The sequence below is a fragment of the Canis aureus genome, chromosome 5 (genome assembly GCF_053574225.1).
Source record: "Canis aureus isolate CA01 chromosome 5, VMU_Caureus_v.1.0, whole genome shotgun sequence".
Taxonomy (NCBI): Eukaryota; Metazoa; Chordata; class Mammalia; order Carnivora; family Canidae; genus Canis; species Canis aureus.
The window spans coordinates 6,975,365-7,000,440 of record NC_135615.1 but is presented as its reverse complement, the minus strand read 5'-3'; the positions used below and the strand labels follow the sequence as shown (position 1 = coordinate 7,000,440).

Here is a 25,076-nt window from a genome sequence, read left to right as displayed (position 1 = left end):
ATGTTTATCACTACTGACCCAGGAGACTAAAAACCAAGAGTCAAAATTTAGTTAAATCAGTCTGGTATTAAGCATTTGCTACTGATGAACATGAAATACACAGAGTCAGAGACACAGGCAGAGGGAGAAGCAGGCTCCCTGAAAGGAGTCCGATGTGGGACTCGATCCTGGGACCCTGGGATCAGGACCTAAGCCAAAGGCAGATGCTCAATCACTGAGCCACCAACATGCCTCTCAGACTTCCCTCATAATCCAATCTTAGCTGTGATTTCTCCTTTTCTGGTGATGCTACAGATTACATTCTGTTATTTATCTGAATTGGTCCTGCCTGATTTGTTCACTCTTAATAGTGACATTGCTTTTTCTCATTGTTTTCCAATTACGGCAATTTTTCTCTATAAAATTATATCCCTTTCAAGAGATCAAAGACTAGAAATTACAGGTGGCATTCAGAAGCACAAAAATCCAGTAGGTAGCCATAGAGGCTCTCAAATGCACATTTCAGGTAAACAAAGTGGTTTTCACAGACAATAAATCCTACTTTCACTTCTCACGTGTTATTGGTTATTCTGTTTTTATATTTATGTCTAGTAAGTAAGATAGAACCTGTCATGAGGGAAGGAAGCATAGGATGATAGAAAAAAAATGAGTCACCTCGAAACAAGTTGTTCAAGTTAACCCTTTAATGTTACTGTGCTGGAGATAACGTGGACACAGAAGGGGCCATGAAACCACTGCAGTTTTGTATATGTGGGTGGGGTCAGGGGAAGCTGAGCATTGTGGGAAGCTGGGCTTCTCTGTTGCCCTAATAGCATAGCATTGTTCCTTCCTTCCTTGAGCTGCCCACAATTGCAGTGGAGTAGCAGGCTGACAGGGTGATTCCTTTCATGTTCTTGGGGCTGGAACAACCCTTCTAGCTCTCATATAAAAGGCTGTTATTTAGTGTACTTGCAACAGAACAGAAAATTACTTAAGAGTTGTTTCATTTTATTTTTTTACTTAAAGGGCAAGATGGGGGGGATCCCTGGGTGGTGCAGTGGTTTGGCGCCTGCCTTTGGCCCAGGGCGCGATCCTGGAGACCCGGGATCGAATCCCACATCGGGCTCCCAGTGCATGGAGCCTGCTTCTCCCTCTGCCTGTGTCTCTGCCTCTCTCTCTCGCTCTCTGTGACTATCATAAATAAATAAAAATTAAAAAAAAAAAAAAGGGCAAGATGGAAAAGCAGTCTAAATGTACTTCTTCATACTCTTCTAATGTAGGAAATTCATGCCTATATGTCTTTCTTTCCTCATAGTACTCCAGTGATTGCAAAAGCATCTGCTCTCTGAGTAGGATTGGAATTTATAGTATTATTTCAGAGGAAAAAATATGAGGTCACTGGGGATGTTTTGCCATTTGACAAATACATATAATTTTACCATACCCATTAAAATATTTCTGCTAAGTTCTTTCCTTTTGATTTTTTTTTATCATGGGTTTCTTGTTGCTAACATTACCAATATTTTATGGCATTTTCCCAAGAATTTTGAAACCTTTTAGGGTGAGAGAATTGTTTTATATCTTGATTTAGTGGTTATATGATCATATACAAATTACCAAACAGCATCAAACTGTATACTTAAATGAGTCAATTATGTGTCAATAATACCTTAAAAAATGCTAGCTTGACATTAGAAAAGTAATGTGAAAATTTATGTTAGAAACTACACATTAAGAAATATCTATTAGGTGATAATGCCTTTCTCATTAATATTTTATTGGAATGCAGAATTTGGTACCTTATTATATTTTATTGAAATTAAGTCAGACATCCACACTTTGAAGAGGTACTATCTAGATCATCATGTGAAAAGATGGCCTTTTGTCATTTTGTATGTGTGTACCTGTATGTGCATAAGTGTACAGAACTTAAGTTTTTTCATGCAGTCATTTATTAATCCGATAGATATTATGTTACTTTGGGCCAGGCCCAAGTTAAAATAATCTAAACCTATTAGTGCCTCTTTTTTGTTTTGTAGGTTTTGGGCATTCAATAGAGTACCAGAAAAACTCTGTCATCGTGGTCCTTATAGTCTAATGTTGGAGAAAGACATTTATCCATTTTTGTTAGTGCTATGAAGAATATAAATGAGATGTTAATAATGAAAGAGAAGACCTTTTATAAAGAAAAAAGTCTATTTGAGTAGGGAACATTTTAATCTGCCACCTGAGAGAAAAGGATAGTTTGGGTACTTTTATTTTTTTAATATTTCCTCCAATATTCTGATGATAAACATCATCTTCATCTTAAAACAAAAACTCTGAGAATGAGCTCTTGAGAACTATTTTTTTAATAACAAGTACTAAAGTGATTCTTATCAAAACAAAGTTCAGAAAACACTATAAGAGGTTCTTAGATCTCAGTGTACATAAAAGTAATGCTGGAGTTTTATTTCTGGCTATGAGAATAACTTGTGTCATCATGTTTTTATACCACAGATAACTAGAAAACTGAATAAAATATATTTTTATACATCTTTATATATAAAATATATTTTTGTATAGACATTGGAAAAGAGCTTAGGACTGTGACATTGAGAAAGGAAATAACTAAGGGGAGCTTTACAATCACTTCAGTTTTATCCTTGGAAGCAGTCTCTCGCTCACAGGCATAAGGAAGGTATTCCCATGGAGGTCAGCAATCATGTTGAACTGAAAAGACTGGAAAAGCAAATGTGGCTGAGATTTGCAGAGAAGAGATGCTAAGTTGAAAGAAAGCATCAGAAATCTGCATAGGGGTTCCCTTGAGTATTTGATTGGAAACCATGCTGGATATGTATGGAGCAAGATTTCAGGTAGTTGGGCAAAGAACCAGGGAAAGAATTGCTGAAAAATTGTACTCTGAACAATTATCAGAGTTTGTGCTGGATTGAGAGATGCTTGATTTCTGACCATCCAAAATGGAGAAACTTTGTTGAAACCTGAGGCATTTAGTAAAGCTCCTAGAAGGGTTATGCATTAGAAGATGGCTAGACTAGCCCCAGAATAAGAGCTACTACCCTAGGCGCACCCCTAAAAAGTTCAAAAGCAGGGCTTGAAAGGTTCACATTGGTCTATAAGTAAATTAACTGTATGCCAGAAGAAAATTCAACATTCATTAATGGAAGAGATTTGTATCTAGGAATTCAAATATAAAATTAATGATATCTAGCATCCAGTAAAAAATTACTAGATATGTAAAGAAGCAAGGAAATGTGATCCATTATCAGAAGAAAAATCAGTCAATAGAAACAGACCCAGAAATAGTGAAGGTGATGGAATTAACAGGTAAAAACTTTAAAACAAATACTACAAATATGTTCAAAAATATCAAGGAAAACCTGAACATAACATTGAAAGAAATTCAAACTATAGAAAAGAACTGAATGTAACTTCTAGAACTGAAAAATATGTCAGTAGTGAAAAATATATAATACTATGGTTAACAGCAGATTAGAAGTAAAATGTGTGGAAGTGAAGATCAGTGGACTTGAAGACAAGAAAATTGAAGCTGTCCAGATTGAGCAGAAAGGAAAAAAAAAAAAAAAAAGAAAGGGGGAGATAAAAAGCCTTTGTGATCTATGGGACATTACCTAGTATTCTAACCTACATGTAATTGCAGTCTGAAAACAGGGGTGATGGTTAGGGGAGGTAATTACTGAAATCTTGCTGAATTTTCATGAACACTGAAAAGCTGCAGATGTAAGAAGCCCAGAACCTCCCTTATAGGGTAAACAAAGAAAACCACATGAAGATATGCCATAATCAAGATGTCAGACACTCAGGCACCAAGAGGAAAAAAGACATTTACATGTAGGAGTCAAAGATAAGAGTGGCCACTGACAACCAACAATGGGGGAAAATTGTGCTCTCAACCATTCTGTGTACAGTGAAAATGTTATTCATAAATGAAGTATGTATGATACTGATACTGATAAAGTATGTATGATGTCTGACTGATAAAGACAGACGTCTTTGTCAAAGAAAAAAAATTTACCACCACAGACATGCACTATAGAAAATGTTAAAGTTTTTCAGGCTGAAAGAAAGTGATTTCAAATGGAAACTCAGAGGGGCGCCTGGATGGCTCAGTTGGTTAAGCATTTGCCTTTGGCTCAGGTCATGATCCTGGGGTCCTGGGATTAACCCTGCTTCAAACTCCCTGTTCAACAGGGAGCCTGCTTCTCCCTCTCCCTCTGCTCCTCCCCTGCCTCCCACTCATGTGCTCAAATAAATAATAAAATCTTTTTTAAAAAAATGGAAACTCAGACCTACAAAAAATAAAAGAAAAATAATATTAGTGGTAAATATGAGAATAAATAAGAAGTTTTTGATTCTATATTTAAAAAAAATATTGTTAACAATATTATTTTAATATTTTTAAAAGAGAAATCTTGACTTAAAGCCACAATTATAGCTATATATTTTGGGGGTTTTAGCATGTAAAACTAAAATATATTTCAAAAACAGCAAAGAGGAGGGGCAAGAGGCAGGGAAAAAAAAAGAAAAAAATAGCAAAGAGGAGAGAAAATGGAAATATACAGTTTTAAAAGTCTTAAGTTATGTGTGAAGTGGTGCAATATTATTTTAAGATAGACTGTGGTAAACCACTAAACCAGTAAAAAAAAAAAAAAAAAAAAAAAAAAGAATAAGTGTAGCTAATAAGCCAATAGAGGATAAAATGGGATACTATGAATATTAAAACCAGAGAAAGTAGGAAAATAGGAAAAGGAGATTAAAAAAAATAGAAAAAGTAGGACATAAATAGCAACACTGTGGACTTAAACTTAACCATATTTATAATTATATTAAATGGAAATAGTCTAAACTTCATTTCAAAGGCAAATTGTCAAACTGGATGGAAAGCAAGATCAAATACAAACACACTTTAAATATATAGAGAGATAAAAATAGAGATAGATAAGATAAAAGCAAAAAGAAGGTGAAAGTTTTAAAATACATAAAGCAGAAACTAATAGAATTGAGAAAAGAAATAGACATACATCATTAAATGGAATGTTCAACATTTTTCCCTTAGTAACTCAAAGATTAAGTAGAAAATCGGTATGAATGTAACACTTGAGTATTCTGGACTATGAAATAAATCTCAACAAATTTAAAAATAGTGAAATAATGACAAAGTATATTGCCTGACCATAATAGAACTAAATTAGAAATAAATATATCAGAAAAACTCCCAAATAATTGGGAATTAGACCATACACTTCAAAAATAATCCTTAGCTCAGAGAGAGGAAATTTCAAGGAAAATGAGAAAATAGTTTGAAATGATAATGGAAACATGACATATGAAAATTCTGAGATGCAGTTAGGCAGTGCCTAGAAGGATATTTATATTTCCTTTCAATGCTTATTTTAGGAAAGAAGACAAATTCAATATCAATTATGTAAGATTTTTGCATTAAGATGCTAACAAAATCAAAGCAAATTAAGTCCAATATAAGTTGAAGAAAATAATGACAATGATAGTCATTTTAATTTCTCAATTAAATAGAAAATGAACAAAAATAATAAAAATGAAAGCAAAAGTTGATTCTTTGAAAGTTATTAATAAACTTGATAAATTTCTCTAGACAGATCCAGAAAAAAATGATAAAATACAAATTGCCAATATTAGGGCTCAAATAGGGAATCACTAGTAAATCTATAGATATTAGCATGATAGTAATGAAATATAATGAGCAACTTTATGTTAATAAACTTAGCAATTTATAATCTGATGTTTTCCTTGAAAGATATAAACTGTAAAACTGACATGAGAAGAAGTAGAAAACATAAATATCTTTGTAATAATTAAAACCCTTCTCATTAAAGAAAATACCAGTCCCAATGTCTTCACTCATAAATTCTACTAAGTATTTATACCAGCTTAATTCCAGAGATAGAGGAATTATTATTCCTGAATAATTCCTATTCCATCTTCCTCCTTTTTGCACTATTGGTATTATACATTTCAGATAAATAAGTGGTACAATAATTTTTATAACTACTATGTATACTTTTATTTATTTTGAGAAAGTTGAGAGAAGAAAGGACGACAAGTATATAATTGTAGAGTTTTTTTATATTAACTTTCTTTTTAACATTTCTGGTTCTCTTTATTTCTTTCTGTGAATTCAATTCCAGTTACCATCTGGTGTCATCATGTCAATATAGCTTTGCTCCAACTCACCTCTTTTGTGCTGTTATTGTCAAATATATTGCATTTCTATATACTAGAGACCCAACAATATAATTATATAAATATTATTTTATAAAATTGCTTTTAAATCAGTTATGAAAAAAAGAAATATGCATGTATGTTGTCTTTTATGATAAAATAATTACCTTTACTGATACTCTTTACTTTTTCATGTGTTTCAAATAACTGTGATCACTTGCTTTATTTAAAAAGATTTTATTTATTTATTCATGAAAGACACACAGAGAGAGAGAGAGAGGCAGAGACACAGGAAGAGGGAGAAGCAGGCCCCCTGCAAGGAGCCCAATGTGGGACTCGATCCCCGATCCCAGGATCATGCCCTGAGCCAAAGCAGATACTCAATTGCTGAGCCACCCAGGTGTCCCTGTAATTACTTGTTTTAATCCTAAAGAACTTTTTTTAGTATTTCTTATAAGGTGGATTTGCCAGCAACACATTGTCTCAGTTTTGTTTACCTAGCAATATCTTCATTTCTTCTTTAATTTTGAAGATAGTCTTGCTGGATATAAGACTCTTGGACAGTTTTTTTATTGAGTACTTTGAACAGTTCTTGATGAGAAGTCAGCAGTTGACCTTATTAGGGTTCTTTTTTCCCCACAATAATTCATTTTCTCCTGCTTTTTTCAAGATTTTCTTTTTATTGTAGGCTTTCAACATTTATATTTTATATGACTATGGATCTCTTTGTGTTTATTCTACTAGAGTTCATTGATCTTCTTGGATATATAGATTAATATTGTTTTTATCAAATTTGGAAAGTTTCAGCCCTTATTCCTTCCAAAATTTTTTTCTGCTCCTTATTCTCTTTTTTTTTCTAGTACACCTTTGCTTTTATATTAGTATGTGTACATTTGCTGGAAACTGTTCATTTATCTTGATTTTTCTTCTCTCATATTTCATAATGTCCATCAATCTTCAAGTTTGTGAGTTTTTTTTCCTTACCAGTTCAAATTTACTGGTGAACCCTTCTGTTGAATTTTTCATTTATATTACTGTAATATAATTTTCAAATCCAGAATTTTCACTTGTTTCTTTTTTTGTGCATTCTATCTCTTTATTAACATTTGTTATTTGAAGAGAATTACTATAAAACCATTCCTTGCTTCTTAAAGCATGATTTTCTTTAATTCTCTGAACATATTTATAATTCTTACTTCGAAGTTTTTGTCTACTAAGTTCATCACCTGGCCTCTCTCATGGACAGCTTCTGTTGCCATTCGCTTTTGTGTGTATGAGTGACAGCTTTCTGTTTCTTTGCATATCATAATTTTTTTGGTTGACAATTGGACATTTATGTCATATATTTAATGTATTATAGAAATTCTAGATATTGATAAGGGGGAGCTTATTTTTTGTTTGCTTGCTTGGTTGTTTTTTTTTAATATTTTATTTATTTATTATTTATTTATTTATTTATTATAGTCACAGACAGAGAGAGAGAGAGAGGCAGAGACACAGGCAGAGAGAGAAGCAGGCTCCATGCACTGGGAGCCCAATGTGGGATTCGATCCCAGGTCTCCAGGATCACGCCCTGGGGCCAAAGGCAGGCGCCAAACCACTGCGCCACCCAGGGATCCCGCTTGGTTGGTTGTTTAGTAACATGGCTGAACTATTTTGGTGAAATTTGTCCCCCATGGTATGAAGCTTCTGATGTCCCTCCTCAGAGTACATAGCTTTGGGCATGTGCAGTCACCCTCAGATGGCAGTGGTTTTAACAGTGCATTCCTCCTCTCCTTCCCTGATCTTTCTATTAAACTGTCAGTCTCTGTTAGTTGAACACTCAGTTATTAGGCTCCACTAATTGCCAGCTGATTCTTCTATTATTTTCAACAATGTCCTAGGGCAAAAATTGCTTCCCATCTGATCTAATTAATTCAGGCCTCTATGTCTGGGTGCTTTTTTGAGGCTGGTCCTTTGATTTTTCTGACCCCAAAGAATTATTCTTAGCTATTTCTTTCCTTGAATCTCTCTGCTAAACTAGCTAGACTGTGGTTACCTTCTTGTTCTATTGGTCTTAGAGTTACCTGCTTCCTTATAATTACCAAAGCCTCCACTATTTTCAAGAATAGCCTTAATCTTGATCTTCCCCACTCTATCTCTCAAATGTCGGGTTCAGCTTGGAAGCTCTCTGTTTTTTTGGCCTGTCTCTCTCCCTGGGCAAAGTATCTGAGCCACTTCTGGAGCTGGCAGCATGTCTTGGATGGTGGCCCATATCATTTTATTTTATAAACAGCACTGTAGATCAGAGAGGTGGACTCTGGTCTTCTTAGCTGGCTTTACAGCACAAAGTTGGTTGAGGGGTGAGAAATGCTGATGGTGTGTCCCTCCCAAAAAGATACTGTAGATTTTAAATGGGTGCTAGTGGTAGGGTAAGCCTATCATCTTAGTAACACTCACATAGAGTAGAGCTTTTGTCACTTTGCCCTGGTTGGGGGTGAGGACAGCAGGGTTGTTCAGTTGCCACAGAATTTTGCTATTCTTACCAAGAGTTAGTTATGTTCTCAAATGTTTCTTCATTTGCTGTATGTCATTACAGCAATTCCAAAGACATTAAATGGCTGTTTATATTTATAATTCTTTTTAAAATATTTTATTTATTTATTCATGAGAGACAGAGAGAGAGGCAGAGACATAGGCAGAGGGAGAAGCAGGCTCCCTATAGGGAACCCAATGTAGGACTTGATCCCAGGACTCTACGATCACAACCTGAGCCAAAGGCAGATGCTCAACCATTGAGCCATGCAGGTGCCCCCTGTATTTATAATTTTTACAATTATGGTTATTTTATGGCAGAATAGGTCCACAGAGTTCTTCACACCACCATTCTGAGAAAAAGAAAAAAGAATCCCATGAAATCTTTAAGAAAGAAACAGAATCTTGGTGACTTTCTATGAGGCCAGCATTATACTGACAAAAGGAGGCAAAGATATAATAAGAAAACTACAGTCTAACATTCCGCATGAACATATATGTAAACATCCTTCACAAAATATTAACAAATTCAGTAGTAGATATAAAAATGTTAATATATCATACCTGGATGGGACTTTTCCCTAGCATGCAAGTTTCCTAAAATATTTAAAAAACTAAAATTCTACATCATAATTCACTGCATTAACAGAATCAAAGAAAAAAAAATCATGAGAAACACATGCCAGCATCCAATACCCCTTTGTGATAAAACAGTCTCAGAACACAAGGAATAGATGAAAATTTCACCTAACAAGGTATATCTACCCACATTTTAAAAAAGTGAACAAAAAGTTTGGACTCTTCACAAAAGTGTATATATAAAATATGTTCAACATCTTTAGAAAATTTTAAATTAAACCCACAATCATACTACAGTATGATTGGTGAGATTGTGGGGTACACTGAACTTACATGTTGCTCAGGCAGTGTGAAATGCTGCAGCTACTTTGCACACAGTTTAACAGTGTCTTATAACATTACACATAAACTTACCATATGATCCAGTTTTCACTTGTAGGCATTCACTAAAGACTGGTTTCTTTTTATTTTATTTTTTTTATTTTTTTTAAATTTTTTTTTTAAAGACTGGTTTCTACAAAAAGATTCAAACATGAATGTTGATGAACAAAGTAAGAACTAGAAATAATTTGAGAAAATAGAAGTTTCTGCTTTTGTGGCCTCCCACAAAATATGGTCAAACTAAACAAATGGCCTTAGAGCATTCCTGGAGTAAATGAAAAACAATGGAAGTCACAAAGACTTGCCTGACCAAATACAATTTTTGTTAAAAAAAGACTATAGTTAATTAATATGGTGGATATTATTGCACAAAAAGTCAGAGAGGTGAATGTAGTGAAAAAAGAATCCAGAAACAGATCCATAATGAAAAAAAATTAAAAATAACAAGTCAGAAATGCCAATTATAGAAATTAGTAGTCTTATTTCAGAAATTTGAGTAAAAATATATGCTCTCCAAACACAGTGTAGACAGAATACATTTAGAAAACTTGTAAAGGCTGTCTTTAGAAGTTAGTTGTAATGGTCTGTTTATATAATTTCATCCCTTTTGATTTAGATTGTTTTTTAAAATGTTTGACTTCAGCCTGATTAGAGAATTCATTTTTAGTGCTGCTCTGTTATTAGTGTAACTCTTGGTTTAAGAAAATTATACTTCAATTTTGTTAGATTAAAGAACTTTAAGGGCTTCTAATAGTATTGTGTTGCAAAAGTATACTTAAGGGTTTTTCAGTCCCCCATTACAAATCTCCATTTTAGTTTATGTTGGCCATTTAAGAATTGCATAGGCTAAATAAGATATAATTAATTCATCTGGATGCAGTTCTTTTTAAAGGGAAACCTAAGGTCATTTTCATTTTTAATGATCTCATGCCTAATTCAGAAACATCTGCATTTCATTTTATATATTTTAATCCTTCATGATCATTTAAGAACAAATATACTTCCATTTAAAATTTATTATTTTTATTTCTCTTTATATGAAAGGCACATTATGCTAGTTGAGCAAAAAAAGCATATTTGAAATTTCACTAATTCTAAATGAGGATCTTGAGAATTCATGGTGCTGTTTCATTTTGAACATCTTTACGAATAGTTCAACCACAGATTAATCTGTGGCTTATTGACATTTGGCATCTACAGTCTGTTTCATAATTTTCTTATTTGTTGTATTTGTCCTCTTCCCCTCCACTGGACTTTCATTTCAACCTAATTTATTAAAAGAGTCATTTGGAAGACCCTTTTCTATCCTTGAAACTAAACCACTATTCCTGCCTCAGACTGCAGCTAGAGAAACAAACTTTGCTATTCCCTGTTTGAAACATGTGTAGGAGGCGTTGGGCAGGGTCCAAGAAGGGGAAAATGTTCACATCTTCAGTTCCTCCTGGTCAGGGTCCGCATGAAGCTTCGCCTAATAATTTTCCCCTAACAACCATGGTCAAGCAGAGCAAATAGCATACACTTAACAAGGGAGAGGATTTTCAATTTAAAAATATTTCGTTATTTGTGATTTTCTCTGTCATTAACCTCTTAAAAAAAACAAAATACTTGAAGGCAGTTTTTTTCTTCAAGTGTAAGTAACCAAAAAAATAAAATAAAATGAATCGATAAATAAGTGGATAAAATATATGACTCAAGCTGTGTAAAATGGGAGTTTTATGAATTCAAAGGGCAAGTTTCTAGATTTACACTGACTCTTTCCAGCTTTTGGAGCTGTAAATACTAGAAGATAAAAAAATTTTCTATTCTTTTTTTAAAAAAATATTTAATTTATTTATTCATGGGAGTCACAGAGCGAAAGGCAGAGACACAGGCAGAGGGAGAAGCAAGGCTCCCTGTGGGGAGCCCAGTGCAGGACTTGATCCCAGGACCCTGCGATCACGAAGACGCTCAACCACTGAGCCACCCAGCTGCCTCTTCAGTACATAATCCTTATGAAGTAGATGTACAGAAGAAAAAGGCATGTTCCCCTTTCTCTTTATTTCCCACCTTAGCACTACATCCAGATGGAGAATGAGACCGCCTGCTAAAAATATCACACAGCAGAGTCTCTGGGGAAGTTCTGTCTCTGATTTCATTGTTGCTTTCCATCCCTTTGCAATTTTATGTTGTTTTGTTGTTTCTTTGTTTCCTGGTTTCTAAACAAGAGTTATTTTTGGCCTTTGTACTATAATCTCTCCTTCTCTGTTAGGATAGTGTTTAGGACCTTGGTTAGGTGAGACACAGATGAATATTGAAAACAGAGGAAGGATGCTGAGAGGAGGTCTCCTGAGGAAGATGCTCCTGAGGAAGGATGCTGAGAGGAGGTCTGTGATAGGCAAGGGTAAGGGACCATCCTGTCCCTCATCAGGAAGACTGATTCTCAACTTGAGGTAGTTCATCAATAGCTGTCATAGGGTTACACATGTAATAGGCATCAAATACTTAAAGTGTACTATCTAACCAGGCACTGATTATTTAATGAAGCCCCAGAAAATCAGTGATGATATGCAAATGGTTAAATTGGGCATGGATTTTAATGAAACCTAAGTATCAGAAATTAGACATTTTAAAAACTGTAAGTATTTGGGTATTTAGTTTAAATAACACTTCTGAAAACAAGCTGCACATTTATTATTGACACTCACAATATATAGCAAACAATACAGTAAAAGATATAAGGGGAAATAAGGCTTCTGTTATTTCAAATATGCATTATCTGTAAGTAAAATGTGAATATCTGATTTTCATAATTTATGTATTCTATTTAATTTATTCTGTTCCTTCCAAGTATTAAACTCAATTGATGTTTTAGAGTTTATATTTGTTTTTCATAAGGGTGCTTTTTTCTTGAAAAAGTAAGCATTTGTTAGAAATAGGAATAAAGCTCTTAATATTGTAGTTTACTATTTGTAAAAAAATTATTTAGCCAATGTAAAATAAAATATAAACTAATTATAGACTCTATGTAGGAAATTAGTATCTTAATTAAAATGCTTAGATTATCTAATAGATTTTTAGGGAATTAGGTGAAATTCAAGCAACAAAATTTAATTTGATGGTAAGAGGTTATTTATTTGCTTTAGATTTCTGTATTTATATTTTCAGTTAGGCTTAGATGTCTAGCCCCTTGATAAGACACCATTATTGCTAGTGGTAATGGCAGTTAGTATATTTGATGTGTGTAGACTGTTATCATGGCCTCTTGTTTGCCACTTCATTGTCTAGAAATGCCTAATTTTTTCCATATTGTTTACCTAGATTATAAAATACAGGATTATACAGGAAAGGCATTTTATGCTAATTGAACAAAAGTAAATTTCATTCATGAGCATATTTGAGATTTCACTAATTCTAAATGAGGCTTTAAGAAAGTTATGGTGTGATCTTACTTTGAGCACCTTTAGCAAGATTTCAACCACAGATTGATATGTGGTTTGTTGCTATTTGGTATAGTCTGTTTAAGTCATTTCTTTTTGTGTCACCACTGACTTTCTGTGAAGGCCTTAGAACATTGGTACTCATGTCTTTTACTTCAGTTTCACACTGATTCTAGTGTGACTTTTCTTTTCTTTTCTTTTCTTTTCTTTTCTTTTCTTTTCTTTTCTTTTCTTCTTTCTTTCTTCTTTCTTTTTTCTTTCTTTCTTTCTTTCTTTCTTTCTTTCTTTCTTTCTTTCTTTCTTTCTTTCTTTCTTTCTTTCTTTCTTTCTGATTTTATTTACTTATTCATGAGAGACACAGAGAGAGAGGTAGAGAGAGACAGAGGGAGAAGCACACTTTGTGCGGGGAGCCCCATGTAGGACTCAATCTCAGGACCTCAGGATCACGCCCTGAGCCAAAGGCAGATGCTGAACCACTGAGCCACCCAGGTGCCCCTGTTCTTTCTTTTTTAAGAAAGGAGCTCATGGAAAAACTGCATTTTATTGTGGCCAATTGTGAGGTTCTGTCTTGGCACTATAATCCAGCTCAGTGGTCCTGCAGAATTAGAGCACAGTATTCCTAGTTGTTAGAGTGAATGACATTCTTTCTTTTTTAAACTTTAAATTTTTTTCTGCTTTGGTTCTAATATACATATTTGTTTTTAAAAGTCCAGTGAACTTGAGTAAAGTCATGGAAGGGAAATAACTTAATTGCTATGTTGTGAGGCTCTTAGAAATCTTCCTTGCATAGTTACAAATCTCACCCCAAGAATAGAATTTCAGATTTAAGAGGAAGAGCTATATGTGCTTCCTTGATTCCAAAAAATCTCCTTTTTATAAAGGCTGTCTGTACAGAAGTAACTTGTACCTTGTGTATTTGTTTTGAGTCTGCCTCTAATAACAGGCTATATTTGCTCTTGGCAATCTGTCTCAGTTTTCTTTTTTAAAAACTAAGTCAAACTTTATTTTCAACACAATCTGTTCTAATTACCCTATCCAGTCTGGTTGCTTCTTTACTTAAAGTGACTTTAGCGTTCTTCATGAACCATTATTGAAGGCTGGATGCCAAGGTAAGAAAGAAACTAGACAATGTGTTGTAACTCAGTAGCTTGCCAGCTAGTGCCGTGGGCTGCTTAATCTGCAAATTTCTCCATGAATCATGTTTTTTCTTACATAGCCCTTCCTCCAATTACTTGCCAACTTTCATAAATTAATTTGGATGAATGTTTATTGGATATGCCAACTATTGCTTTTATAAATAGTATAGCTCCTTGAGACAGTCCTTTACCCATCACTGTCTTCTTCTTCATTATCATCTTTTTTTTTAAAGATTTTATTTATTTATTCATGAGAGATACAGAAAAGCAGAGATAGAGGGAGCAGGAGAAGCAGGCTCCCCCTGGGGAGCCTGATGTGGGATTTGATTTCAGGACCTCCCAGGATCACTACCGGAGCCAAAGGCAGAGACTCTAACACTGAGCCACCCAGGTGTCCCCCATCACCGTCTTCTTTTCTCTCTTCCCCTAGACCTGCCACATCCCTTTTCAAGAGTAACCTGATTGATACTATATGAGAACTTCCTGTTGAGCCCTTTGGAGTTCTTTATTGATGAACACATTTTTGCTAACATCACATTTATATAGGAAGTACCTATATTAAATATAAAATATTCTTCTAATATTTCCTAAGCATTAATAAACTGGAGTTTTATTTTTCTTTTTTGATCCATAATTTGAGGATTTTAGTGGGCTTTTAAAAAATCTTACCCACTTTGGAAGTTTTCTTTGTTGTTTATTTTTTTAACTTTTAGGCATTAATTGGTCATTGGTGATTTTTTTTTTTTTTTTTTTTTGGTAACTTTTGGTCATTCTAGCTTCATATTGTTAAGAGTTTCAACCAATAAAGGGTCACTCTTTTTCAAATGTCTTATGAAATAATTACATTATTAAAATAATGTATTGCGTTCAAATTATTTATAGCTCTATCTTTAAGAAGCTGATTCTGAATTTCATCTAGAAGAGTAAATGTGCAGGAGAAGCCTAGAAATTTTTGGAAAGAGAGTAAGAGTTGACTTCTTTTATTTGATAAACCAACTCTTAAGTTACAGGCTTGCTTTATTTATTTATTTATTTACTTATTTATTTATTTATTTATTATTTATTTATTAAGCTACAGGATTTAAAACAATTCGATACTTGACAAGAATAGAGAGATCAGAAGAATTTTATAGATAATCTAGAGAAAGGCCCAGGACATTCACTAGAAGCCAGTATATAGCCATGATGACATCTCATACGTTGCTGGACTATCAAGCTGGAACAAATATTTAAAGCCTTGTAAGTGAGGGCCACCTGGGTGGCTCAGTCAGTTAAGTGTCCGACTCTTCGTTTCAGCTCAGGTCACCCTCTCAGGGGCATGAGATCAAGCCCCACATTGGGTGTAGAACCTGCTAAAGATTCCTTTTCTCCCTCTTCCTCTGCCCCTCTCCTGCTCTCTCAAATAAATAAATCTTTTCAAAAAATAAAATAAAAGGGATGCCTGGGTGGCTCAGCAGTTGAGTGTCTACCTTCAGTTCAGGACATGATCTCCTGTTTGGGGATCGAGTCCCACAGCAGGCTCCCCACAGGGATAGTCCCACATCACTATCACCCCAAACCCATAGTTTGTTTACGTTAGCATTCAACTCTTGGTGTTTTAAGTTTTACAGATCTTGAGAAATTTCTCCCTCTGACTATCTCTGCCTCTCTCTGTGTCTCTCATGAATAAGTGAATAGAATCTTTTTAAAAAAAAAAAACCACTGTAAGTGAATTAAAGATCAAAACATGTTAAAAGTGACAAAATTATAAAAATAAAACAGAAAGATATTGTAATGATCTTAGTTTAGGGAAAAGCCTTCTGAGCATGACCAAATAAGAGAAAACAGCGAACATTAAGAAAAAGATGATAAATTTGAATCCCACCCCCCTCCCCAAAAGTATACTTCTTAATTGCAGAAGACACTATAACCAAGGTAAATATACCAGGACAACCTGGAGAAAACTGTTGTTAATATATACAAGTCTATCCTGTCATTAAATCTTTTCCTTTTTAGGGGCACCTTGGTGGCTCAGTGTTTGAGCATCTGCCTTTGGCTCAGGTCATGGTCCTGGAGTTCTGGGATCAAGTGCCACACTGGGCTTTCCACAGGGAGCCTCCTTCTCCCTCTGCCTATGTCTCTGCCTCTTTCTCTTTGTCTCTCATGAATAAATAAATAAAAATCTTTAAAAAATAATCTTTTCCTTTTTTTCCCTTCCAACTTGATGTTACCAGTTTGTAGTATTCTTTAGTACTTGCTCATTATTATTTTCCTGTATAATTTAAGACCTAACATATAATTTAGGTGATTTTTAAAAAATCTCTTTAATGCAGCGTTTTTCAGTCTTTGGCTATTAATGTCTTGGCCTGAATAATTGTGGATTGTCCAGTGCAATGTCAGATATTTCGCAGTACCCTTGACCTCTAAATGCTAGTAGGAGCTTCAAGCCTCTTCCTAACAATCAAGAATATCCAAACATTACCAAAGGTCCCCTTGGAGTAAAATTGTCTCTGTTTGAAAACCACTGGTCTGACACTATTTCAAGTTTGCTGGGAGCCAAAGCTGCCCTGGTCATCTCTGACCTACTTTAGTGTCTCAGTGCTTTGCATATAGTACCAATTCATTAAATATTTGTTGAGTATAAAAGAATAATAATGATTCTTCTAAAAATCCCTTATACCAAATATACTATTATAAGGAAAACAAAAAATCAAGAATATTTTCTGTGTTTGTATATCATTTATGTTAAATGTATTGGATATAAAATGCAATGGTGAGTAGAATAATTTAGTTTCTGAGAAGACATTTTTGTAAGGGGCTTGTTATGACATAGATAAATTTGGTATGTTCCTTCATTATTATTTTAGGACCTTTTCACATTTTTGTTTGAGCAGTTTTAGTTTTGTGGGAAAACTGGGTGGAAGGTACAGAGAGTCACCATAAACCCCGTGCCTTCCATGTTCCCTGTTATTGACATCTTGTGGTTCACATGGTTCAGTTGTTACAGTTGATAAGCCAATAATGATCCCTTATTATTAACTAAGGTCCATAATTTACTTTAGGGCTCATTCTTTGTGTTGTACCTTTTGGGATTTTTAAAGATTTTATGTTATTTTTTATTTATTCATGAGAGACACAGAGAGGCAGAGGGAAAAGCAGACTCCTCACAGGGAACCCAATGGGGAACTCGATTGCAGGACACTGGGATCATGCCCTGAGCCAAAGGCAGATGCTGAGCCACTGAGCCACCCAGGCATTCAGGTGTTTCCCATCTGGATGCAGAAGAAAATGCAGATTTTGAAATGCTGGGGCTGCACCTACTCTATAAAGCTGAAAGAAGTTTTCTTTGAATGTAAAAAGATTTCAGCTACAAATTGGTTTAGTGTGAAGGCGCCATTCTAGAATCACTGTCCAAGTTCCTGGCTCTGTCACTACTGTAGGATCATTCATGAGTTACTTTATCATTTTGTGATAATTTCCCAGTCTTTAATTTGGGGATGATAATACCTACTTAGAGGTGAGGTATAGAGATAACTCATGGGAATGGATTAGAAATGTTCCTAGCACAAAATAGATGCTCAACACACCTGAGCTATGATTACCTAATCCATAATGTATCAGGAGTGTTGGGCATCCAATAAAGTCGAATTAACCATATTAGAAAAAAGTTTGGGAGAAAATGTTCAGTATTTCAAACAAGGATGCCATGAGTTAATTTCCTCTACCTACGTTGTCTGCCTCCATATTTGTTAGTGGAGTCAGGGAAATTATGGCTTTTAGATCCCAGACACTGGTGGGTCACAAGGCAGGTGGGAGAAGAGGCTAACAGGTCAGGGTGAAGGGCAAGGTGACCATGGACCAGAGCCCCAGAGGAAAGTCAGGCAGAAGGTAGAGGCGAGAAAGAGTCAGAGATGAATGGATCAAGTACTCATGGGATCCAAGCTCCATTGGGACCATTTAACTAATTATCGTCCCTCATATTCCATTGCTAATAACAGTGCGTCTCTGTTCTGCAGATCTGCAGCTTTTTTGAAAGTTTTCTATAGGATTTAATGTTACCTAACTTTGGAGAACCTGACTGTGAAAAATCCCCTACCATGGTCTTCCCTTTTGTTTTTTTCACTTAGATTCCCCTCCTTTGGGGGAGAAGGGGAGGAAGGAAGGTAAAGAACCTGAGAAGCATGGTATTTAAAGCAGTTTTCTGAAATGTTATTTGTAGTCCTCATTTCAGTGCATTCTGAAATTTTGCCAGAAAGGAGGCAGGTTTTTTTTTGTGTGGTTTTTGTATGTGTATGTGTGTTTTAAGATTTTATTTAAAAAAAAAAAGATTTTATTTTTATTTATTTGAGAGAGAGAGAGCGCACGAGATGGGGGAGGAACAGAGAGAGAGGGAAAAGTAGACTCTCCACTGAGCAGGATGTGCTCAATTCCAGGACCCTGGGACTATCACCTAAGCTGAAAGCAGACACCTAACCAGCTGAGCCACCCAGGTGCCAAGGGGGCATATTTTTAAATTAATGGATATACAGAATAGCCTTGTATGGAGGTCGTGAAATCTTTTTTTTTTTTTTGTATATTTTTTTATTGGAGTTCAGTTTGTCAACATAAAGCATCCCGTCAATGCCCCCCTCAGTGCCTGTCACCCAGTCACCTCAACCCCCCGCCCACATCCCCTTCCACCACCCTTTGTTCTTTTCCCAGAGTTAGGAGTCTCTCATGTTCTGTCACCCTCTCTGATATTTCCCACTCATTTTCTCTCTTTTCCCTTTAATATCTTTCACTATTTTTTATATTCCCTGAATGAATGAAACCATATAATGTTTGTCCTTCTCTGATTGACTTACTTCATTCAGCATAATACTCTCCAGTTCCATCCACGTTGAAGCAAATGGTGGGTATTCAAAGAGATCATGAAATCTTATTACTCTGTAAATTAAACAATCAGAAATCAAGAATACTTTTTTGAAGCCCTAGATCCTAAATTTGGGACTAATTTGCAGAACCATAATTATTATCCTTGAATTTAAAATTCAAGCCCCCCCCCCAAAAAAAAAAATCAAGCCCAAGGCTTCTCTGGATTCTCTTCTAAAAGGTAACTCATCTGAAAACTGTGTTCGAATAATTAATTGTGCATTAGTACAATTTACATGTTCATTTTATTTATGAAGCCATAAAGATGAGGGTAATCATTTGAAACACAAAATCAGAACAGTTCTTTAAAAAATGTGTCTAGAAAACCTTTTAGAGCAAGTACTAAAATGTCATTTAATATTTTGGAATATTCCTGTATAGCTGTGCAATGGAGGATCAGTGGCTGATCTCGTGAAGGGATTGCTGAAGAAAGGCAAAAGAATGAGTGAACCCATAATTGCCTATATTTTACATGAAGCACTATTGGTAAGGCAATTTAAATTGTTCATGCATTAATTATGAGGCAGCCCTAGTTCAATAAAAAATGTGGATTTTATTTTTAGAAAAATACCACTACATTAGTATTGATTGATGCAAGAGTATATGCAAACTCTGAAATGTTTAGCATTACTAATTCCTTGTTTTATTAGACACCTACCTTCCTTGTGTGTCAACAGAACTCTGATGTCCCAAGTATATTTCTGAGATTGATCGTGATGAAGGCAGATATTGTGTATTTTTTATGAATAGGTTCTTCTTTGCCATTATTTAGAATAAATATACAGAATGTTTCATCTACTGAGATCAGCATGTTTTTACGAAATATTTGATGAGTGAAGGAAGGGTGTCTCTGGTTTATGAATTTTTGACTTTGATTTGATTAATTCAGTGTGAAAACATTTTAAGGATGTTTGCATGTTAATTTTGACAAGTATTTCCTATTGATTTTGCACAAATGAAAAATGTTATTTGATGCTTTGAAAGTCATTATCTGTTTCCCACCCATTAGGGACTTCAGCATTTGCATAACAACAAAACTATCCACCGTGATGTAAAAGGAAATAACATTCTATTGACCACTGAAGGGGGAGTCAAACTCGTAGATTTTGGTAAGTTTGGCTTGAAATGCTTGAGTTTGGGATGCAGAATGAGTAGTATGAATATGATTTGATCATTTTCCATCAGACTCACTTTCTAAGCATTGAAAGTGGAGGAAAAACAGTATCCCACTGAGGTAACAAAGTGCAGAGGTTTTTTGTAAATTTGGTCAGTGAAAGATTCCCAGGAATGACTCTTTTCAACAAATCAGTGAGCTTGTACCCAGAACACCACGATAGCAGTATGTGTGGGCAGATTCCTACCATAGACAGCCCCCAAATGATTCCAGTCAGCCTCATGGCAGTCCCATGGCCCTTATAAGTTGCTTTCTTGTTGCGGTCCTAAGAAGGAGGCACAGGGAGAGGTGATCTGTTTCTTGGGACCCTGTCTGTCTTATTGCCATGCATGAACCTGCTGAGGCACCTCACCCTATCCTGAGATGCTCCATCCCAAGTGGAGAGCCACCTTGGGAGAGGTGGAGATGAGAGGTGAAAAGAATGAGGGCCCTTGATGGTATTATCCAGCCACTAAATCACCAGATGCTGGCACCTGCCCTATCTCTAGAACTTTTGTCATATGAGATAATACATTTCCATATTTACTAAGTCAAATGGATTTCTGTGTCATAGCCAAAGGCACCATAACTGATAGCACTCTGCATCTGGGCAATTAGGTACGACAGTGTCCTTCTGTAACCTCCTGGCGTAGTATTCCTATAAGTGCACTACTCCCAGGAGGATGAACCAAATTATTCTAGAACTCTTAGTGTCCTCACTGTGCCTGGGGAAGGTGAGCCTCCTTGTGCTTCTTTACCTTTATATTTCTCGCTTTTTGTGTTTATCATAAAAAATAGGATTTTCATTACCTATTTTGATCCTTATACGTTGTTAAGGATACTTAGGAAGATAGGTACACGGGGTCCTTCAGAGGTAGAATTTCGTCTATTTTGTAGACCTAATGCTTTGGGGTATAGTGGAATTCTAGTAGTGAATGAATAAATGAATGTAACTTCATTTTGCATTTTGGAAACTGAAACTTAGGGAAGATGGATATTAATTGTGTTTAATATCTAAGTGTATAGCTCCCTAGTAATCTGGCTCACCCCAGGAATGAATTTCAGAGCATCTACAAAGGAATGGATAGATAACATATCCTTCAAACAGCCATGCAGGTACCTACCTTTTTTTTCTCAGTTGAGCTTTTGAAAGCTGTGAGCAGCAGTGAGCTTGACAGTGAATTTCTAATTAACTAATTGGATGCAGCTATCTGTGCTGCTGGTTGAGCGCAGAGCTGTGTGTTTGAACACTGACTGGGTTAGGACTAATGTGTGCCTGAAGTGGAAAAGAACAACAGCAAAATACTTTTCATTGCCCCCCCAGGAAGGGCCATTCTCTTCATTTTCTTCATGAAAGAAGAACTGGTAAACCAGTAGCTTTGAGAAATGCAATTTCCTGGGATACCTTCCACAGTAGTCTAGATTAAAAACATAACCCAAATAATTAATAAAGTGGCCTTCTATGTGATACCTTTGTAAATAATCATAAGTTGGGAAACTGACAAAATGAGAGCTTTGGTTTTAGATTAATACTGTTACAGACTTTATTTTTGTCAACAATTAGAAAAGAGGGCTAGTCACCTATTAGTGTGTTCATAGTGTCTGATACTAAATTGCTATTATTTGCATGTAAAATAATGTTTCTATTTTTATTCTCTGCGGTAAGAGGACATGGATTCAGTTTGCCTAAAATAATTTGTAGGTTTCCAGATGAATTAAAACCTGAGGGTGGAGGTGCATGTATCATGAAACTCTTCAAGGACAGAAAGAGTAAGATGTGATAAGCCACTGAAATGCTGAAAACTGATGTCCTCATTTAATGTTTAAATGAAATTTTCAGGCAAGGCTGAAGCTGGGAGTAAAGTGTTTTAGAATACATCTTATTTGAATTTCTCACCTCACCAAATAGATAGTAAGCTTATTATTGGCTTCCGAAGGAGTGTACCTGGATGGCTGCCAGTCCTTAAAATGTCCAAATGGAACTCCACCACCTCAACCATCCCCAGAAATCTGCTTCATATCAAGAACTTCTTATCTTAGAAAAAGTCACCAGTCCTGTTTTGCTGCTTAAGTCAGAAATCTTAGGCTCATCCTGAGTCTTCCTTTCCCAGAACCCACATCCAGGACTAGTCACAAAGCTCTATTATATATGTCCCCAGACTCCCATTTTCTTGCCTAGTCCTAGCCATCATCTCTGACCTGACCTCCCACACTTCTACTTCCCTGAATTCCTTGCAACCAGTCTTCCTCCCTCCTCCCTCCCTTCCTTCCTTCCTTCCTTCCTTCCCTCCTTTCTTTCTTTCTAGTCCATTCTCCACACTGCAGCCACAGGGACCCTTTTGGAAAGCATAGCTGGTACTGGCATTGTCTTACTCAATGGCCTCCCACAGCCCTATGTAATTCTTTGCCTTATGATCCTCTGTGCTGGCACAGAGTAAGCACTTAATAATTGATGCCTTTTTTTTTTTTTTTTTATGCCCCCTTGTGTTCATCAGGTACCTTCTCCTGCTATTACCTAGGAGCCAGGTCAGCTTTTTTCAGTTTCTGAAATGTGCCACATTCTTGCTCATTCGGGCTCTTACACATGCGATTGAGTACTTCGAAATATATTCACATGCTTTTCTTTTTTGCCTAAGAGCATGATCTTCACCCCAGTCTGCCTGAGGCATCTCTCTATCTATTTGTTCCAGAAGGGGGATGCCTGGGTGGCTCAGTGGTTGAGCATCTGCCTTTGGCTCAGGTCATGATCCTGGGGTCCTGGGATCAAGCCCCATGCAGGGAGCCTGTTTCTTCCTCTGCCTATGTCTCTGCCTCTCTCTCTCTGTGTCTCATGAATAAATAAATAAAATCTTTAAAAAAGAAGATTTGTTCCAGAAGGAATGCAAGAAAATGACGGGAGTAATGTTCAGTTTTTAACATTCAAAAATAGGAATTTGTAGCAAGACCATGCTGCCTCTTGAGAAAGATCTGTCTAAATTGTTTTATCTCCCTCTTTAGCATATAGAGAGGAAATTTCCAGGGATACACCAGAGGGTTTCACACAAGAGACAACAGAAAGAAGAGGGAATTCCTTTCCAATCCTGGGGAGATTGTGGAAAGATGAAACAGATAAAGAGGCAGGAGAGTGAGGTGAGCTCTCAAAAAGTGAAGCTGCCAGCGAGGGCAGAAAGAGGCTCTCACCCACATACTCTCCTCCATTGTCATCCACACTCCAGAGAGGCCATCGCTGAATTGAGCTATGTCCTTGTCATTTACACCTGGAGATGTAAAGTGATTAAGTAGAAGAAATACTCAAGTCGAACTTCCCCAAACCCTTCCCTTAGTGTCCAGAAACCCAAAAGTCACTGAGAATCTGGTAAGTTCCTAGAGGGATTCTTCAAGATGGGCAGTAAGGCACAGAGCATATCACCTGGGCCTGGTCTGAATAAGAGTCACAGCCAGACCCCAGAGTGTTCTCAGCTCCAGTTGAAACCAACGTGAACCTTAGTCTGCCCAGAGGAATTACAGGAAGCCCTGCCTGCAGGAAGAGAGTGGACCATGAGCTCACCTGATATCAAGGCCAGTGAGGGAGGCCAGTAGCCAGACAGCAGGTACATGACTCCAGAGGCTAGAGACCCACCACTCTGAGGACCCTCCCTCTTTTCCCTGCCTGAAGGTCTTATATGTCATCCCTTATCCTGTATGCATGGTACCATCTTCAGGAAGGAGGGAGGAGAAAGGTTGCTGTCTGAGAGATGGAGCAGGCTTTCATCCAAGAGAGACTCAGCTCCATCTGAAAGGACGTTACAGGTTTATTAGATCTGACTAAGGTTTACTGCCTTCCCAGTCAGTAGGTAGGAGCATAAAGAGAGGCCATAACAGAGGCAAAAGGAAGAAACTACAGTTTCTCTGTGTGTTAGTATAGTATTATTAAATTTTGCAATCAGTTACAGACGTGATGCTTTTCCTGCATAGAAACTTCCCTTTATTACTATGCCCAGCCAACTTCTGCTTGCCTTGATGAGCACCTCCCCAACACCCCCTACTTAGCTTAGCCAACCAGTTGTCATGCTTGATTGCAATCACATGTTTGATTTGACTACCTTCCCTGCTAAACTATAAGCTTCACGATGACATGGTCTCTGTCTGGTCTAGCACTTTGTACCTAGAGCCAACCATAGTACTGGCACCTTGAAAGTAATAAATACTCTCAAATGAGTGAATGAATGAGAGGTAGGATTTTCCATACAATTGTGTGACCTTGAGAAAGTCAGTGACAGTCTCCAAGGACATCAAAATGCTCATCTACAAATAGGAAAAAAGAATAGTCTTTATCTCATATGGTTGATTGCTGTGATGAATAAATGTCATGGTACAGGCAAACTACTTAGTATAATTATTGACAGTAATTTTAAAAATTTGAGTTATTACCATTATCATGAAATAGTATTCTCAGCCCCTAGGTCAGTGTTGTACACATAGTAGGTACTTGATAAATAGTAAATAAATGTTTTTAAACATAGTCGCTAAATACTGAAAATATGAGTTCCCAAAATAGCTTTTTTCTGTTTCAAAAATAAGTAGCCCTTTGCTAGGATAAATCCTGTATTACTTTAAGTATGAAGCTACTTAATTAAAACTGAGATTCAGTTTGCTAATGCTAGTTATGAATACAGCCTTTAAGAAAACCCTTTTTGTTGTTGTTAAATGGATATGTTTTTACATAAATCCCCCAGACACCCCAGAAAGTAAAAAGACAAAGGAGCTTGTAAACGTTATTAATGAAATACATTAGCAGTCACTGGTATATAATCAATCAATAAATAATAT

The 25,076-nt window shown here is 36.0% G+C and overlaps 1 protein-coding gene across 5 annotated transcripts in view; it reads left to right on the top strand.

The window, feature by feature from the left end:
• The window catches only part of MYO3A (myosin IIIA), a 239,889-nt gene that overhangs the window by 25,454 nt on the left and 189,359 nt on the right, over positions 1 to 25,076 (top strand). For all 5 annotated transcript variants that reach the window (XM_077896753.1, XM_077896752.1, XM_077896751.1 and 2 more), the window contains 2 exons: positions 19,496 to 19,600; positions 20,124 to 20,223. In XM_077896753.1, the coding sequence (XP_077752879.1) occupies positions 19,496 to 19,600; positions 20,124 to 20,223 (205 nt within the window). The remainder of the gene's footprint in view (positions 1 to 19,495; positions 19,601 to 20,123; positions 20,224 to 25,076) is intronic.